General features: G+C 40.2%; 1 protein-coding gene across 1 annotated transcript; it reads right to left on the bottom strand.

Annotated features, from left to right (window-relative positions):
- Positions 1-1405: 1405 nt before the first annotated feature.
- On the bottom strand, positions 1406-5492 carry nfil3-6 (nuclear factor, interleukin 3 regulated, member 6). The gene is made up of 2 exons (XM_072693284.1): positions 5204-5492; positions 1406-4071 (listed from the first exon to the last, which is right to left on the bottom strand). Exon 2 carries the CDS (start codon positions 3967-3969, stop codon positions 2797-2799), a length of 1173 nt encoding a protein of 390 aa, XP_072549385.1. The 5' UTR covers positions 3970-4071; positions 5204-5492; the 3' UTR covers positions 1406-2796.
- Positions 5493-20782: the final 15290 nt, after the last annotated feature.

Raw genomic sequence — 20782 nt, 5'->3', positions numbered from 1 at the left:
CAGGTAGTGGTGTAATCCATTGCACCACACCAACCACTAGCTGATGCTGTAGAAAAAACATGTTTGTGAATGTGAAGAACCTTTAAATTGATAAAGAACCTTCAACCCATTAAGTGAAGGTTCTATAAACCTTTAAAAGGTTCCTCACACTCACACATTTCTTTATAGAGCCAAAAGGGTTTTTTTTCTACACACACTGCACATTAGAGTGGTTTCCTGCTCTTACACACTACCTTCAAGTCAAGATGGGCTTGTTATTTAGCTGATTAGCTGGATCAGGTGTGTTGGGAGAAGGGTAAACACTAAAATGAGCAGGGTAAGGGGTCCTTCAGGACCAGGGTTTGGAACCACTGACATTTCACAGACAGCACTGTGAAACGTCCTAGGCAGCCATTAATTTTTTTTAGTAATTTTAGCAGTATGTTTGTTTTGCCTGTAAAAATTCTATAACATTACAAGAACAAGCCATAGAACAGTGGTTTCAAACCCTAGTCCTGAAGCACCCCTTACCCTGCTCATTTTAGTATTCACCCTTCTCCCTTCACACCTGATCCAGCTAATCAGCTAAATAACAAGCCCTTATTGACTTGAAGGTAGTGTGTTAGAGAAGGAAACCACTAAAATTTGCAGTGTGTGTGTGTTTGGGGGAGGGGGGGGGGTGTCTCCAGGACCAGGGTTGGGCACCACTGTTCTATGGCTTTGACTAAAGAAGCCTTTGTAAAAACACCTATATTTGTAGGAGTATATAAGTGCTACTAAGTACTGTAATGGTGTTTGTTTCTGTTCGTTGTAATGTTATAGAACGTTGTGTTATATGTTATTGTGGTTAGTGTAGCGCAACAGATAACACCACTACCTGCTGAGTATAGAGCTACCACACCATGTGGGAGACTGGGGTTCGATTCCCAGGGAGTCCTTGGGCAAGACTCCTAACACTACATTGGCCCACCCCTGTAATATGAGTAACCTTGTGAGTCGTTCTGGACAAGAGCATCAGCTAAATGTCATAAATGTAAATGTACATAGAATTTTCTACAGGCAAAACAAACATACTGCTAAAATTAAAAACAAAAAAATTAATGGCTGCTTAGGACGTTTCACAGTGCTGTCCGTGCAAGCAGGGTGGTTTTACATTATTAAAGCGCTGATTCAAAACTTTTAAATGTAATTTAGGCACCTCCAGAATGATAAATGGAGTTATGGATGATTCTGAGATTACTAAGGAGGTGGAGAATGATATTATATTATTGACATCATTATTGACCTTATAGATGTTTCCAAAATGTGTGAAATACTGAAATTAGAATAGTGCATCATTCTTAACTAATTATAATAATACTAATAAGATATATTCTAGATATAGTTCTACGCACATCAGTCTAATAACCAGCAAAGGAAATCAACATGTTGTCAAATATTTATTCACATATATAAAAATGCACAGGCTGTACACAGATACATACACAAGGCAACACAAGTTTGAACACCAAAATGTTACAAATTACAGTGGTTTTCTTCATTGTTACACGCTGTCCTAGTCTCAGACGGCAGTAACCCGTTGTATGGGAGGAGGGAAAGCTCCAGTCATTCAAGTGATGATGTGCTGAGCGTGATGTGCAAACACTAAACACGGTCCAATGACAACAATTCACCAGGTACATGACTATACTGTCTGGATCATGTGGTGTCACCACAGACAAAAAATGACGCTGGGCGCTTCCTGATGTTTCCTCAGTTTTGCTCTGTCTGATATTGGAGCAGATATTAGTAATATACTCATACAATATTGGCAATTTATGAGCCCAGAACACAACACTGGTTATTTCAGTCCTCTGTCGGGTCCGTCTAGCAGTTGCTTTCAGCAATGTGCAATGTGATTCACTACCTAAGCACTTCCAAATCTATCAATGTGCAATGTTCAGCAGAGTTGCCACATAATGTACAGCAGAGTTGCCACATAATACAGGAATGGTGTGTTGAAGGATGTAGAGGATGGTGCACTTTGGTTTGGTGGACTCCCAACGCCCAGATGCACTGGCTTTCAGGAGTCGGAGAGTTATCTCTGGGGTTAGTCACAGTGTTTTGCGGAGGAGGGTGAAGTGGAGCAGAAGTGTAGTTTGTGAGAGCGTATACTATCAGAAAGGTTCATCAGTGGGGCTTTTGCAGAAGGAGGAGTGACTGGCTTGGAGAAAGATACTACAGTGTGAAAGTAGGATCTAATTTATGCTCTGTGAGGTTCAGTAGATGTTAGGTTTGACCTGTAGAATCAATTTGCAGACATACACTCTTAAAAATAAAGGTGCCAAAAGGGGCTCTTTGGAACGATGTCTTAAAATAGGGGATGCCTGGCCCAGGTGCAACAAGATATGCCCCGAAAGGCCCTCATTACCTGGATGTTAGGTTAGGGTTTGAGCTAAACCTTGCAAGGTGTGAGACCTAGAAGAGTTGTCCTGGATGGTCCTTTAAAGAACCATTATTAAAAACAAAGGAGGAACCATATAAAGGAGTCGACAAGGTATCCAGGAACCGTTATTTTTAAGAGTGTAGTCTGTGTTCTATTCTGCCTAGTCCCCATATCTCACGTTCTGTTATGACTAGGAGAATAAGGTAAAGGAAAGGATTGTGATATTCATGAGATTTCTTCCACTGCCACAAGTCAAGCCCACTCGATCATTCACTGCGCCCCTAGTAATGAGAGTTATCGTGTGTTTCATTACATATGGCTAGGTCTGGCTCAGATTAGATCAGGTTCTCTGTATTCAGTCTGTCACAAAACCAGAGATCTTCGAAGGCATCCTAGTTCATTTTGGAGAGCTGCTCAGAGAAGAGCTTCTTGAGCTGAGCCACTTCCTCGCTGAGGGAGCTGAGCTGAGATTTCAGCATGCTGTTCTCCGCATGGTAGTACCCATCACTGTGGTTCACAGGTGGCTGGCCACTGCTGTAAGCGCCAGCGGGGCTACAGTGAGGATGAGGAAGCGCTTTTCGGGCTTCATCCCCCTCCTGCTGCCAGTATCTTGCCCCTTCACTCGTGCCTACTGAAAAGTGGTTTCTGGGGCCATCCCGTGCACCCATGGGCTGCATTGGACTGCGCTGGTCACTGGGGTTTTCGCTCTCACTGCTGCCCGGACACTTGAAGCGTAACTTGTGCGGGAGACTCTTCATGCCTTCCAAAGACTCCCCCCGACCAGATGCCACGGAAACGTGGCCCGTTGAGCCCTGCATTGCAAGGGGATCTGGAGAGTGATGGTACTCGTAGCCCCCCAGCTCGTCTGCCCGGTTTGGAGAAAGCTTGCCGTGGTCACTGAGCCTGTCCTCAAAAAACACAGGACTTCCAACGCTGGAACCTCCAGGTGTGGAGAAACCTGAGTCTTCTGACATGCTGCCAGTGTCCCTGATGCCTCGTGCCATGTGGGGTATGTTCTGCGCAGAACTGAGGTGGGGCACCATAGAAGTTGCAGGGTGAGGCCCGTCTTCACGGGGCAGGTAGTAATGTGGAGCGGCAGGCTGGGGGGCGCAGGGAGTGGTTAGCGGAAGGATGGGCGTGTTGGACGGGTCTTTGATGATGCCAAAGCGGAATTTGAGTGCCAGCAGTTCCGCCCTTAGTCTTGCGTTCTCCTCTAGCAGCCCCAGGACGCGGTTCTCCAGCACCATATCATTGACACGCCGCTTCTCGCGGGAGCGCTTGGCCGCCTCATTGTTCTTCTTGCGCTTGTCCCAGTAGCCATCGTCCTTCTTATCCTGAGGGATGAACTCGCGCTTGCGGCGCAGTGTATTTCCATTCGGTGTCACCTCTTTGCGCTTCAGGGCTGACGTTCGACCCAGCAGCGAGCGCGCCAACAGGTTGCTGGAGGTCAGGATGGAGACAGCCTCATCGGTGAAGGACATCGGATTGCTGGGGGCTGCAGCGTCCACAGTCGGCATGACCCCTGAGCTTTGTTCTCTCATTTCCTGAGATCCCTCTTCATACATCCTTGCAATCAGCTGTGCCAGAGGAGATGGCTGGGTGCTCTTTTTTCCGTTGGGTGAAAGCAGGTCAGCTTCAGCTTGTTGGTGGTGGAACAACAGCTCAACCTGGTGGCAAAGAAGGGAATTGAAAAAAAAAGAAAAGCTTCAGTCATTACGTAAGATCCGTTGCAACACGATGTTATGTAACTCCAGTACGTCTTTCCAGTAAGCCTGAGTACTCTTTGTGCAACATGCCGTAATGTGGAGCGAAAAGCCATTAGGCCAGAATTCCTGTTATTTCTACTTGAAGGTCATTTCAGCAGGCGGACTCTAGCTTGGGTAATATTTATCCTTTAGAAAGAATGCTTTTAGCCTGTTGGTTCATAAATCAGATATTTATGGGTTTGGACTCATATCAGCCCCAGTCTAAAGAAAAAAGATGATTCACTTTAAACATTAACCCACATCAACTTCACACCAGGTCTGAATGTGTCTTTAAGGAAATTTGCTGTTGACCTAGTTACCATGGACCATGTTTATGTGTATCGTACGTGACCTAGTGAATGGGTTTATTCGAGGAACCATTGCTATTACACAATGCAGAAGCCTCAAAGATTCAAAGTTCAAACTGATATCACGCTGTAATTTTTTTTTTTGTTGTTGTTTTTTTTTTTTTTTTTTAAACTCCAGTCCAATGTCATTATTACTCTGCATCACTGAGGTTGAAAAATATTTTTCCTTCACAATTTAAAATAAAATATAATTTTAGGCTTTTATTTTCCTTTCCAACAACAGTTTGTAGCGTGACAACAAACACTGTAAATCATCTGTAAACGTATAAACGACTAACACTGTCTCGGCATCACACTGTCTAAGCTACTAAGAAACGGTCACTGGCTCCTGCTTGCTGCTTTACGCTGCGCTCCGGTACCGGGATGCGCGCTGAACGTATTCCACTCATTCATGAAACTCCGTTAGGCGACTGTTAGCCACGCGCAGCGCTGTGCTGTGTGAGGAAACCCTACGTATCTTTACGCATAGCCTTTTGAGGAGTTCATTTTATTTTATTTATTTATTGATTTATTAAACAGCCACGTTCTCTCAAATCTACCAAAACGTGCATTTTGAAAAAGCAGTCTAACGCTGTCTATTAATTAAATTAAAAATCTATAAATTATCATATTTCTAGCAGTAGCGTAAGATTCAAGCGTAAACTGTTATTATCGAAAATTAAAAAAAAAAAATCCCGACAAATTACCTTTAAACTGATCTCGTGATTCCAGTCCACGCGCCTGAGTGATGAAAAGTCCTCTTAATGAAATAAACAGGTCGAACCGAGAGGCTGTGTTTTCCCGCAATCTATCTGCCAACGAGAGGCGTTAAAAGAAGACGTCCCGGAACTAAAATGTTAGTCGGTGTTATCTGTCGCGCTGCCACCTTACATCGCTCGTATGTGCTCGGCTCTGAACGCGGCAACTCCTATTTGTAGCTTCTCCCCGGCGGAGTTCAGTCGGGGACGCTCTCTAGCCTCGTCTGAACCGCGTGGCTTCGTGTGGGAGCTGCTGATAGAGCCGCGCGCCGGGTTTTTTTGGACTTTCTACCCGTATTGCGGCAAGCCCCGCCTCCTGTGTGATGATTGGCTGGTGATTCACCTTCACGAGCAAACCGCCGAGCAGTGCTGCGATTGGCTGGATAGTCATTGTTCACATTTTAATACTACGAGGCGTTGTCGCAGACACTGAAAGGCACATCTCCATGTTTGCCTTCATTTCTAATCATGTTGAATGGACTTATAAAAAATGCTGCAGATTGAACTGGAATCTTTTATTTTCGATTGACTTCCATTAAACGTTGGGAAAGTTTTTGCTTCTCCTAAAAAGTTGAAGTACACTGTCGTAGACACAGTCCTAAACACTACAGTGCACACTATATAAATCATGGCACGTGGTGATTACGTTTATTTTACTCCAGTATGATAAATACTGTAAAAATACGAGCAGAATAAATCTTGCTAAAATGCTTGTTACGACAAGTTTTCCTTGTTTTCCTCAGTGCAAGTTTGTCTAGTGGTCGATCAACCTGAAACAGGCTGGGATTGGCTAATGACCACTCCTGCCCTTTCATTGGTTCACTATAACGGTTCACCATAAGTGCCTCTGTGCTGGGACTGGCCGGGCGGTACTGGGGGATTGTCCGCCAGTCCTTCTAAGAGCCTTCATACTCACAAGCTACTGCCCAGTTCTTGCTCAGGAGGACGGCTTGTGAGCGTGGACTGCTAGCCAGTTCCCCCACAGGAGGCGGGCTCTGTCGGAATACGGGTGGGAAAGCTCAGTTAATCATTGCCCCCCTGTTCCGAGTTCACCACGTACTATCGCTAATCTCTCCCTCGCTACAACGTTCGTCAGAATAATCTTTTCGAAACCATTAAGTAATATTGCTCAATCGCCCCCTCCCGCCTCCCTGCCAGCGTCCTCATAACGCACGGCTATCCTCAACAGATGAGACGCCTATTTTTAGAAGCTGTTTCCCAGCGCCAGTGACGCGATCTAGGCTACTTCCCATTTTATTTAAAAATGTATTACGTGAGGATGGTTACAAAAGGAAAGGCTTCAGCATGAGCTGTAAAGATTATTCATACACATGAGACATGAGACCAATCACCCTGAACTCTTCAAAGTTAAATGAGCTTCCCTCAGAGTCTTGCTGAGAGCAGTACCACAGCACTTGTTGTAGGTGTTGTTTTGGAATGGTGCACTGTGTTAGCCTGTGTTATTAACATTGTCCATTTTCATCCTAAAGGTCTACACAGTTCAGCTGAGCCATGAACTGCGGAACAAAGGTCTTCACATTCTGTCTTTGAAGAATGTACAAAGGGCAAAAGCTAGGCAGCCCGTTGCCCAGACATCACCTAGTAAAGCAGCCGCTCACTGGGTGAGGATAATTGTGCACCCTCAGTAATTTAATTTGCTCCGTTATCAAATTAATCCTGCAGTCGGGCCTGACAAGGGTACACTTACGGTGTTTCTTGGTGCATTAAGTTATTGGCACAACAGCCTGTTTTAGTTGACTAGCTAGCTATACAACTAAGTAGATAGATAAATAGATAGATAGCTATAGATAGATAGATAGATCGATATAGGTAGATAGATAGATAGATAGAAAGAGATAGATAGATAGAGAAAGAGATAGATAGAGATAGATAGATATATAGGTAGGTAGGTAGACATATAGATATATAGATGATAGATAGATAGATAGATAGACAGGTAGGTAGGCAGATAGCTAGCTAGCTAGATAGGTAGGTATGTAGGTAGACATATAGATATATAGATGATAGATAGATAGATAGATAGACAGGTAGGCAGGCAGATAGCTAGCCAGCTAGATAGGTAGGTATGTAGGTAGACATATAGATATATAGATGATAGATAGATAGATAGATAGACAGGTAGGCAGGCAGATAGCTAGCCAGCTAGATAGGTAGGTATGTAGGTAGACATATAGATATATAGATGATAGATTAATCGATCGATCGATAGATAGGCAGGTAGGCAGATAGATAGACAGATATATAGCTAGATAGATAGATAGGTAGGTATGTAGGTAGACATATAGATATATAGATGATAGATAGATAGATAGATAGATAGACAGATAGATAGCTAAATAGATATATAGGTAGGTATGTAGGTAGACATATAGATATATAGATGATAGATAGATAGATAGATAGATAGATCGATAGATAGATAGATAGATAGATAGATAGATAGATAGATAGGCAGGTAGGCAGATAGATAGATAGATAGATAGATAGATAGATAGATTGATAGATAGATAGATAGATTGATAGATTGATAGATAGATAGAGTTGCAATTTGTTTCCTTCCAATCATAACTAACTAACAAAAGAACAAACTGTGCATCTGTACTTGCTATCTGTTAAGAATGTATTTAATATTTGTTAATCGCAAATAATGTATTATAGTAATGAGAGCGCCTTGTCTACGAGGAAAGGAGCTCAGAAAACCCGGATGAGCCAAAAAGAATAACTTGATGTGATTTCTTAAAATAACCAAGATGAAAATTAAGGACATGTCTTATGTAATTAAACAATGCCTTCCATAACCGAGGAGCACTACATGAAAAGGCTCTTTTACCCATATACTAGTACATAAGCTCAGTGGGAGGTTGCTGCAAGGTAAGGGAACCTACTCAGCGGAAAGAACAAGAAAGATGGTAGGGCTTAATTAACTCACAGAGGTACTGTGGTGTTGTACCATGAGCTGTGTCGTATGTCAGAATACGAATAGTGTGCCTCATATATTCACAGACAAGAAGCCAGTGTCATTTCACAATGCCAGTGATGTGTGGACAGGGCTCATTCAGCATATGCTGCACCTTCTTAAGAGATCTGGCAGGTAAGCCAAACAATAGGGCATAGAAAAGTCAATATTTATCGTCATAAAAGCATGTATTAGTCTTCCGTTATCAGCCTGTAATAAAAATGCTCGCAACTTGGCAACATTCTGTAAATGATAAAAGGATACCTTGTGTTCCATATGAACATGGTTTATGTAAACAGATTTACCATATGGGTGATCTGAGCAAATATTTCAAATGTATTTCCTTACATAAAACTGGGTTAAAGATTACTTGTGAGTTTTTTTACTAATCCTGTTGTAAATCAAATAAATTTGTCTATGCATATAACATAGACCAGTGTTAAATGTATTATGAAGACTAGGTCTGGCCATGTGCCACACGGGCAGAGATACAAGGGGCAATGCCCTCTCAGTTTGAATACTTAACCCTTATTCCCGATTTTGTACTGTAGGGTTAAGTCCTTAGCTTACAAAGTACACTGACTGTTCAAACATAGCATTATTTATGTAGATCTACAATATTCAGAGATAGAAACTGGGGAAAAACAATCAATTTAGCTAAAATTAACAAGTTAGGTCAATCTTTATTTCTAAACCAAAGTGCTGTACAAATAAAATGAACAGATATGTAGTCAATGAAACAAACTGTACACTGAAAAGAGTAAATAAATAGAGTAAATCAATCAACAAAGTAACTTTTAAAAAATTAAATATTACCTGGACATAAAACAAAGAGTTATAAAACCATTTAGAAGGGAAAAACATTCCACATTTCTGGGGCAGCTACAGAGAAAGCTCTTTCACCTTTAGCTTTCGGTCGAGAATGCGGCGTGGCTAAAAGCAACTGATTCGAAGATCTTAGGACACAAGAGGTTGAATAAGGCCCCAAAAAGTCAGAGATGTAGGTACCATTTAGAGCTTTGAAAACCACCAATAAAATCTTAAAATCAATTCTAGATTTAACCGGTAACCAGTGAAGGGAGGCAATATATCAATTAGGCAATATATCATGATAGACAATATATCATGTTAGGCAACAAAGTATATGACACAGGCTAACATAGGCTATTCATGGTGAGATGTGATCACTTATCATGCTGCCTCATTACTACAGTATATGTGTTAGGTTGCATATGAGGCAAGTCTAGAAGTGGATGGCGTTAAGCATATACTTAGCAGCCTGTTGCCCAAACGTCACTTACATCTCCAGCCACTCACTGGGTGAGGATCATTGTGCACCCTCAGTAATTTCATTTGCCCCTTAGTCAAATTAATCCCGCAGTTGGGCCTTGGTGCTGTTTCTTGGTGCATTAAGTTGTTGGTACAGTATCCTGATTGGATATTAAATGTACAAACTCTGGATTGATATGAGTGTATGAGGTGTATGAGTGTGTTATATTTGCAGACTTTTAATGGACAGGGCACCATGACTAAAATGCCCAGAGGCACTAGGCGATATTAATCTGTCTCTGCATATAAATGATCAATGCTATCCTATGTTTCATGTCAAATCTACAGTTACTGAAGTGTGCTCCTGTTAGCGTCATCTTAATCATTTAAGACGACCTCAACCTCTGTGTGCAATTCCAGGTAGGCTCCCACACAACTCCGGTCTTAGCCGAGGGTGCCTTGTCCTTATTTCCCTGTGCTCTAATGCCCTGGTTCATTAATCAGTCTACCTCAATGTCTGAGAGCCTTGAAGTAAACTCTTCAAAACAAAGGAGCAATGCCATAGTGCCATTCAGTTCCCTAAGGGAGCGTTTAAATGAGGGTTTGCATATTTAAAGAACCTTTTTAAAATGTAAATCTCCAGGTAATGTAAAGATTTTATGAGATTTAAAGATTAAAGATGGGTTTTTTTTTAGAACCGTAAATGCAAGCCATGTGTCATACTGGGTTCAATACGTAATTCTGATTTCCTTGTGTCTATAAAGGCTATGGTGGTAAAACTAAACTTAATTCAGGTTTAGGTTTCACCAGTCTGCACAATGCATGCATTTACTCTGCAGAACAGCACAGTTTTACCTCAGTTGCCCTCATTAAAGCTCATAATCCTCCAGAGAAATCAAGAGATGGGAACGAGATCACTCCGCACTGCTGTTGTCTCCGTAATATTATGAGCCAATCATAAAGAGGGAAAACAGGGAAGGTGATTAAATTAGCCACTGTATACACACTCAAATAATAAAGCCATTATTAAATCAGTTTCCCCCCCCCCCCCAAAGCATTAAATTAACTCTGGGTATGATTGGGAAGGGCAGGATTTCCAGCTTACATTTTTCCTAAACCTCACCCTCCAAAAGCAGAAGCCCAAATATGTGGAAACCCCTCACCCATTCTAATGCATGCATACTTTAAGTTACATCCATTGCTGACATAGATGTACAAATGCACACACACAGCTTGCCTAGCCCCTGTAGAGAAGTATTGCCAATAGAATAGAACTGACTCTCTGGAGCAGATAAACATGAACCCTTTGGCCTAATGCCAGCATTGAGCTGTGGAGCAGCTCTGTCCGAACTCTGTTTTCTGGAATGATGGTACTCCATCCAACATTCTGACCCGAGTAATGCTCTTGTCACTGAATGCAATCAAATCCTCACAGAAATGCTCCAAAATCTAAATGAAATTTTTGACTTTGACTTTGGACAAAACAATGCATGAGCATTTGTCCCAATACTTTTGTCTTCAGATACTCTGATTGACCTTGTGAAAACAGTATTTAAAGACCACTAATGATCATCTTTAGAAAATTCAAGCTGGCTTTCAACGGTGTTTAGAAAGTACATCAAAATAATTGTGTCCCATTAATTCCTCATTTCCACAATTGAATAGATAAACACTAGCCACTCATTTACATATATTTGGCTTAAAGTCACAGCTCAGAGAATGTAAATCATGTCATTACTTGTATGCATTTTTGGCATTGAAAACCACAGAAAACTGGCCCTTGAAGAGTGTAATGCACAATTCCACACACACACTAAAAAGCCTATAGGCAGTACAGGAGAGCCGCATGGACGGCTATAGTTACAGAGGATTTGTGTGTTCACTGTTCACTGTTCTGAACAACAAAGCCTCTTTGAAATCCTGTTGTCAGAACCAGTTTCTCAGAAACAGGCCACCCCAAAAACATTACCTCTGTAATACAGTATTTCTATGAAATTAGATGGTTGGAGATAAGCTTTGTGACACTCATGTACTCTCTCTCTCTATCTATCTATCTCTCTCTCTCTCTCTCTCGCTCTCTAAATCTCACTCTCTATCTCTCTGGAAGCATCATTAAATTAATTTCTCTCTCAAGGTTTATAAAAACAAAGCCCTCTGACCTCAAGTGACTCTGAACAATGTGCTGAGGCTATTTTCAGATCACTACAATCAAAATCGTCATGATAATAATATTTTAGCCATGTCCCAGCGATGCCGCTGCACATGTTCAGAGGCCATGCCCTGCTATCATTCTAAGCATTTCAGTGATAATAAACCCCCCAAAAAACAAACAAACAAACAAAAAAAAACACTAAGTCAACAAACAGCCTGACCATGGCACCCAGGGGCTGGATTATCTCACAATCCTTCACTGGATGATGCCGCTAAGTCCCGTGGGTGGGTTTGCTAGGTTAAGCAGAGGGCAGGGTGTGTTCAGATGTCCATCTGCTCCTGTACATGGCATGACATGAAGTTGCATGAGAGATTTCTGAGTTGGAAATACAATCAAGAGAGCTCTATTGGTCTCCTATGGCTCGCCGCCGGGCCAAAAGTGTTATTGCAAACTTCTATGACCCCTACCAGTTTGTACAGAAGTAGTTAGTGAATAATACACCTTAGTGTGTAATAAGCCTTTCTGCGTTAAGGGGTTAAAGCTCAGCTTGAAACTGACAGTGTTCAATCCCAGTATGAACTGCCGTTAATTGAAATGAAATGACCAGTTGTTTGTGTAGCATTGATTATCTCATTACAATGGCGACCGTCAACAGGTCGGATATACCTATTAAGCAGCAAGTGAACAGTCAGTTCTTGAAGTTGCTGTGTTGGAAGCAGGAGAAACTGGCAAGCGTTAGGCTCTTTAGAACTTTGGCATGGGCCGAATCGTGATGGCTAGACGACTGGACCAGAGCATCTTCAAAACATTGGGCAGATCTTGTGGGGTGTTTCTGGTATGCAGTGGTTAGTACCAGCAGTCTAAAGAGGAACAACTGGTGAACCAGCCACAGTAGTGAGCGCCCAAGGCCAAAGGTCTCTTTAAGGATCTGCTGCTAACGTCTTAGTGTTAATATTATTAAAAATATATTTACAGGGCAGTAAAGTACCAGGTTGTGTGCAGTTGTTAGGGCTTCCACATACTATAGGTGTTCAAAAACTGATTAAAAGATATGGAGAAAATAGGAGACCTAACAACTGTGCAAAAACTGGGTACTTTACTGCCCTGTTAATAAATGTATAATAATATGAATAAAATGAATAGAAACATTATTCATATCTATAAAATATATTTTGGGATCATCTTGTCTTGGATCATTTATTTTCCTTCATCTTTTCAAGTAAAATAAATAAAAACAATATCTGATCTCTTCAGAAATATCTCTAGGAAATACATAACTACTCATTTGATCACAGCAAGTTTTGCAGGGCTTGAACATTTTTAGTTACTGACAGTTTATTCAGAGCACTTCTATTGGTGCACTTGACTAGCAATGCTTTCACCATGTAATGTAAACACCAATGTATTAAAAAAATAATAGTTACAAGGTAGTTACAAGGTAATGACCTCTTTCCAGTTTCTGACATAAGAGCCCAAAGCTTTTATCATCATAAATGTCTCTTATCAACATGGTCCAAAGTACTCAGTGTACTTAATAATGCAGATCAACACAATTAGAAGCTCCCCACGTTGCCTTATCACTGATAATAATATGTGTAATACTGTGGCAGATATGCAGGTCACTGAGTGCGCTCAGACAGGGGCATGCTGTATTATCCAACCTTTGATAACCCTACATTCATTTTATAGACTTAGTTTATAGCTCAAGTCAAGTTTGGTCAACCTACCTATACAAACTGTCTGATGTGACCTAAAAAGCTGCCTAGTTTATGTAACTTTTGATAATAGCCCACCATGTCACATGTCTGTTTATCCAGTCCATTTGTGGCATTCTGTGTGGCATGTTATCAGATTTGACCTTTTTTCTATGTTTTTTTCATCCTGTTCCAATGCAAACAAAAGAAACAAACATGAAAATACCACCACGGAGCCACTGCAGTGCTTCACTGTAAGCAGGGTGTTCTTTTCAATGATGTTGTGGGGCTGATTCGCTTCCACAGCCCCTGAAAACCTACAGCGTTTGGAGGGCAAGATGGATTCAATCAAGTATAAGGAAATCCTTGGAGAAAAGAACACACCTTCTGTGAAGAAGCTGAAGCTTGGGAGTTATTGAACCTTTTAAACAGACAATGATCCCTAGCATACCTCAAAGTTCACCAAGGCATGGTTTCAGAAGAAGTCCTGGAAGATTCTGGAGTGCCTGTCACAGTTGCCTGACTTGAACCCCATAGAAGAGGCCATTGCCCATTAGGAATGAGCCAAGATACCTTAGGAACGCTGCCAGAAGCTGGTGTCTGGCTATGCATCACATTTGCAGCAGGTCATAACAGCAAAGGGGTGCTTTACTGAGTACTAGACATGCTTGTCATGAAGGCGTTGAATAATTCTGAGGCTGCAGTTTTTAATAAAAGTGCCATTTTTTCTTGAATTGGGAGAAAGTTCATGTCTTGTTATATTTGATTTGTTGAATTATTTACTGTTAATTAGTAAAACATCATGTATATATATACATATACACACAGTGTAGGCAATTTATATTAGAAAGCTAACAAGACAGCTCTAGTTACACTGCCTAGATTAGCTAACAGATTCACTAAAATAGCAGCACAACCTGTGCTGTACAGCCTCTTTGGCCCTTGTTACACTAATGCTACGTTGGCAGAAGGCACCTATTGCAGCAGTCAGCTGCAGTGCTGTGATAAACTGGGTGTTTATTTTTTACCATTTAAGGTGAAATGGAAAATTGAAATAAGAAACAGGCCAAAAATGAGATTGATACAGATATAAGCAGTATTTATATGAACAAATTATCCAAATTAAGTAGAAGAAAAAAAATGTAATTATTATGAAGCTTATTTTTGGATTTGTTTACTTTCATAAATGAACATTTTCATCATTGATTTTGATCCCTCTCTCTTTTATCTGTCTATGATGTAGTCGAGTTCAGCATTTTAAAGTGGAAAGTCATCATTAAGTAGCAACTTTAACTGACAAAACTGTGCTACAGTCTCTCATTGGGTTGAACGGTATATTAACTCCTTAACACTCCAAGGCTTATTACACACTAAGGTGTATTGCTCAGTAACTACAGGGACTTCTGTACAAACTAGTGGGGCTATTTTTTGGTAATAGAAGTTCGTAATAACACTTTCAGCCCACCAGCAGGTCATAGGCTTTTTAAGGGTAAAAATGTCCAGCCCACAGTTGCTCCAAAACAACACATTCTTGGGCAGAACACGGATAGATTGGTTAAGCGCTTTTTCCTAGAATCCTATTTCCAACCCTGCATCCTTTCTCAGGAGCAGGTGTATTGTTATAATGACCAGCGTCTGGCCGCAGACACGCACTGAGACGTCCAAAGCATTTTAAAGTAGTAGAGTCCAGGATCAAATTTCTCAAACTCTTTGGTCAAGAAGCTTAAGAAGCTTTGAAAATGTCACTTCAGGTCACGCTTTATCTTTTTAGGGCCTTCATCTGCCCATCTTGGTCCTTCTGCCAGTCCTGTCTCCTGTTCTTTCACTTTGTGTCCTCTTGTCTTGATCTTGGAGTAGCTTCTTAATGTGCTTATATGAGTTTATGTTTATGTGTGTGAGCAGTGGCAATCCAACCTCGCTTGGCTTCCTCTCTAACACATTGACACACTTAGCTGCTTAACCTCAGCACACCCAATACCCAACAATGTAAACAGCAGAACTGTTGTCGGCAGTCATGCGCTGACTGGATCAATGTAATCTCATTTACAGTTCCTTATGAAATGCGTCAATATGCAAGGAGACACAGTATAATGACCCTTTTAAACAGTAGGCTTACTGTTATTAGTGCTGCAGCTTATTATTAAGTAACTAACATTCATTCTCGGGCAGCTACATGTCCTGTTTTTTGAGAATAAATGAATGTACCTATATATGAAGTTTATTTCTTACAAGTCAAGTCATCTCATTTATTTAAATTTCAACTGCTTAGTGTATGCACTTAAGATTTTCTTGTGTGTTTGCTTCAATATCAAGAAGTTATAAATATGTGCCAACAAGTTTTCTTGCAAGACCTTTTTGTCACATGCAACTCATAATAAAATATGCCTTTGTCTACTTACTAATTTGCAGTGCTGTATAGGTACATTTCGTTCTCCAAAGCACAGACGATGTAAATGTACCCACAAAGGTACACTAATGCCCTTAAGGTCTAATTGTGCACTTTAATTGTGTGTCTTAAAGGTACACTGTGTTCACTTACCAAGGGAAAGTACATATTTCATAAAATAAAAAAGACAGGGTGCACAGAGCCAACTTTTTTCATCTGGTATTGATTAAAAGTTCATAATCTTAATATCTGTACAACAGCATCTACAAAAAAAGAATAAATACAACACTCTTTGCTGTTTGCTGTATTTAAGTGTGTTCCTGGCCTGCTCTGCTGCTCTGGTACGGCAGTTAGAATAGAGTCTGTCCCCATCTGCCCTCTAACATGTGTTTACCAGTCCATGTGAGGAAAACAGATAATCCTCATAAGCCCTCCCACTCTCTCGCTCTGTCGCCCACATGCCCTCCCAGCCCCTTTATTGCATTCCTTTATGGACTTTTTTAAAACTCTGCACCCGAATTGGTATAGAATTCTGTGTTCTGGAAGCCCACATACTCTCAAAATACCCACTGAAACTGTATGGCATGTTTTTTTTTGCTTGCTGTTCATTCACTTTCCTGGTAAGTTAACCAAGCAAAAAGTGATGCAGTGAATTGGCTTGATTTAAGCATGGGCATCATTTCCACATCCAAACAACATTAAGGTGAAGATTAAATATTTCGATCAACATTTAGGACATATTAGAGTGTTATTTTTCTGTTTTGAACAATTTTAGAAAAAAATAGGTAAGGAGCGCTGTGGAAAAGTTTGGGCTGCCCAGGAAGTTTGAGTTTTTTAGATTTGAGAACTTTATCGAGGACCGTAACTTTTAGAGCAATGGGTTTTTCACAGTCATCCTTAGAAAACAAAGGTGATGCAAATGTCAAACTTCCTAAAATCTTGCCCCAACATTCAGAAGCCATGCACTGTTAAAAGTTATCCTTGAGGAACCTTTGGAGGGTCTGAAACTGTGGCGCAACCTCTTAAGGTGCTTTAAGGAACCTTCAAGGGTCCTTTTTCATTAAAAAAAGTTTCTTGAAGGTTTTTCAAAACACCTTAGAAGGTTTCTCAACAGTTTCAAACTGAAGAACCTCCAAAAGTTCCTCAAGGATCTCATACGTTTAACAATGTGGGCTCCTGTGAACAGCTGCTTGGCACTCTGAAAAAGAATAAGTATAATAATGGCTGCCTACAAAGCAAGACAAGGCTAAGAAGATAACAGTTCTTAATGTAAGTAAGCAAAGGCAGTAGAGGTCAAAGTGAGGTCTGCAAGACCAAGAAAACAATTGCGAGGACTGCTCATAGGATTACTAGAATGGCAAATCCAAAAGACCTTCAGGAACATTTAGCAGACTATGGAGTGATGGTGCTCTATTGTACGGTGCAGTGACACCTGCACAAATATCACAGTCTTGGAAGAATCATCCAGAGAAACCATCTGGTCTCATCACCACAGAATTTATGGCCAGAAGATTTTGAAGGCTGATTCATTTCGGAAACAGGTCCTGTGGACTGATGTCGTTAAAAGAGGATGGCTTCCACAGCAGGATAATGATCCTAAATGTACCGCAAAATACAGAGTGGACTCATGTGGGACAAAGGTTTTTTACCATGATCAAAATCCCCCAATCATCAGAAATCTGTCAAAAGAGCAGTGTGTTCAAGTCAGCACAAGAATCTTGCTAAACTAGCAGTTTTTCACATGAAGAATCTCCTAAATAAGAACTGAGCTACAAAAAGAGTTCACAGGCAGTGATACGTGTCAAAGGTGGTGATAGTGAGTGCTGTAAGAAAGTGAAAATAAAAAATAATGTTGCTTAAAAATATTAAATCTAGATCTTTAATTAAATTAAACATTTTAATTCATCTTTAACTTAATCTAACTTCTTGAACATCAGGTAATGTTTTACTCACTTTACTCACTTACTACACATAGTAACATTTGTCAGTTTTAGGAAAGTAGTCTAGTAATCTTGTTGAGCTAGTTTAAAGAACAAAGCTTGGTTCCACCTTGGTTCTCCTGGATGTCCCCAACTAGCGCATGGATTTGGTTCTATTCCATCACCAACACACTTGATTTTACATCATCAAGCACTGATTTACCAAACCAAGTGTTGGATGATGACTCTAAGTGATACCAGACTCCCATAGGAAGAGCTTTGAAGATGTACACTGTGATGTAAAATCACTACTTTTTGTATGAATGTTGTTAGTTTTTATTCTAATATCAGAGTAAAGGTTTTACTGAGCGAATAAACCCTAAACAATACTGTAATAATAATAATTATATTTGTTTCAAAGCCTCTGAAAATGATTGATCACAAAAACAGTTTCACATTCAAAATGGGCTGTTTTTTAGCATGCCAATTTTTGAATGGCACATCAAACGTTTTGAAAATTGAAGGGGAATTTCAATTTTCCCCTGATATGGACCCTTTAATTTAATATAAAGCTCAGAATTCAAAGTGGGTTCAGTATTTAAGTGTGTTCCTGGCCTGCTCTGCTGCTCTGGTACAGCAGTTAGAATAGAGTCTGTCCCCATCTGCCCTCTAACATGTGTTTACCAGTTCATGTGAGGAAAACAGATAATCCTCATAAGCCCTCCCACTCTCTCGCTCAGTCACCCACATGCCCTCTCAGCCCCTTTATTGCATTCCTTTATGGATTTCTTTCCCCCCCTTATTTTTCTTAGGCTTTTTTTCTCAACCTTCCGCACACAAATTAGTGTAGAAATTTGTGTTCCGTAAGCTTACACACACTAATAACATCCACTCGAGACAGGTCATGGCTATCTGCTCACTTTCTTGTTCAGCTAGATAAGAAAAATGTGAGGCATTAAACTGAATTCATTTAAATGTGGACAGAAGTTCCACATTACATTAAAACATTTTTTTATTTGGGGGGGGAGTACTTTTAAAATTCTTTAATTCATTTTACTGTAATATGTTTCATTCATATGGAAATTATGTACAAATCTGATCAAGTAATAAATACAGTCTTAGGATGTGTATTTTGTCTGCTGTTATAACAATACGCTTTTTTTTGTGTTGAATTTCTGCAAATAACACGTGATTAATCACAATTGAATAGCATTTAATCTACTTTAAGATTAATTTGCAATGTTAATTGTAATCAATTACAAGTGTTACAAAAAAACCCAGAGAATTTTAGCTTTTTTCGATTTAAGCTGATTAATCGTGAATAATCACATAATCGCTTCACAGCCCCACTTAGCAAATATTAAGAAGATTTTTTTCCTTTTGTAAAGTTAGCATTTCAGAATTGCTTCGTGACGAGAGCAATGAGCAATGCTGTGGAAGGGAATCGTGGGTCGCATGGGGGGGCTTTGCCCTGTTTTTCTGGCTTTCTTCACTTTTGTACAAGTAAAATGAAAGCAACATGTTTGCAAGGCCATACTGACAGTATGTGCACAGATGTGCTGAACATATTTATAGGGGTTCGGCAGTATTTATGCTTTTATATTCATGAGCTTTCTCCATGGGATTTGATACGTATATCTCAGGCTATAAATAGAGCATGACTCACGGAGGGTAACTTGTTCTCAGCTTGCATAACAGCACCCTCGACTTTTTTTTTTCGTCACAGGGGACATTAGAACACAGTTCTAGTTCTTTTTGTACCTCAGAGCATATACACACACACACACTCACATACACACACACACATGCATCCTAACATAACTTTTAGATGAACTACTCTCTTTCTGCCCACAGAAGCAGCTACAGATCTATATAATGCAGCCATCCTGATATAGTCCATGTATATAACGCACTGTCACACTCTTAATTCTCAATTCATGGTTAATAATGACCATATATATATATATATATATATATATATATATATATATATATATATATATATATATATATATATATAGAGAGAGAGAGAGAGAGAGAGAGAGATAGATATAGACACACAGGCATGCAGCTGTAAAGAAGCCTCTCTTTATCTGGTCCTGTAGGTAGGAGGGGGTCTTGATTAGGAGTAATTAAAAAAGAAAAAGGTTTGCAGCTGTTGAGAACAGAAGACCTAGGACACCTCTTCATTCCTCATCTTTCTATTCCTGGATCTCAAATACGTCAACAGGTTGCTACGGCAACCGCTGCCAGTTGCTAGGAACTGGGGGCGTGGAGTATTATGAAATAATCATAAACAACTCAAAGGGGACATCAATAATATCACTTATGCGTCCGTGAGGAGGGCTTCTAAATAAAGACTTTACTGACTGCTAAAAAGAACTGTACACAAGGAAAGCTTGAAGGTGGATCATCGTGAAGATGGATCGTATGAACCGAATTGTATGTCACCACACATTTCCATTCAGTCAAACCAGAGTCAGGCAGAACCGCTCTTAAGAGGAAATGTCTCGCACAGTTTTAATGAAGATTATGACATTAACCAGTGTTTCTGTATTTGAAATTTGTTCAGTTCACAAGGACAATGGGATCAGTCAGCTTAATAACTGATTTAAAACTTAGGTCTCAAGAACAAATGTAATAAAACTCACTGAGTGAATGAGGCCTGATGTTTGTAGTGGAGATGTGTGAGTTTAAAAAACCATTCAATTGGTGAAGAACCTTTACAGCAAGTGGTGGTTCTTCAGACCTTTGAAAGCCTATCACACTCACACATCTCTATTTATAGCCTTCAGTTCTTTGAAGAACCAAACTTTGGGGTTCGCTCAGAGAACCATTTAAAGCACCCTTTATTTTAAAGCGATTTAAAAGATCTTCAGGTTCTCAGGTTTAAGTTAAGGTCATCCGATCCACAGGCTCTGTTGAGGTCTGCATCCAGCAACCGGCCCAGATTTGAGCAGCATCATGTGAGCTTTTGTTAGCTTGTTTAGTGTATTAACAACTAATACTTTAGCCATTTAATCTTCTTGTAGTTTCTAAACTTCTCAAATATTTAACGTATTATTCAGGTTTAAAGGACTAGTTCAGTCAATATTGCTGATCTTGCTAAGAATGCATGGAAGAGAATAGCT

This window comes from Salminus brasiliensis, chromosome 12 (assembly GCF_030463535.1).
Source record: "Salminus brasiliensis chromosome 12, fSalBra1.hap2, whole genome shotgun sequence".
NCBI lineage: Eukaryota > Metazoa > Chordata > Actinopteri > Characiformes > Bryconidae > Salminus > Salminus brasiliensis.
The sequence above is the reverse complement of the archived record's forward strand: the minus strand, read 5'-3'. Positions and strand labels throughout refer to the sequence as shown.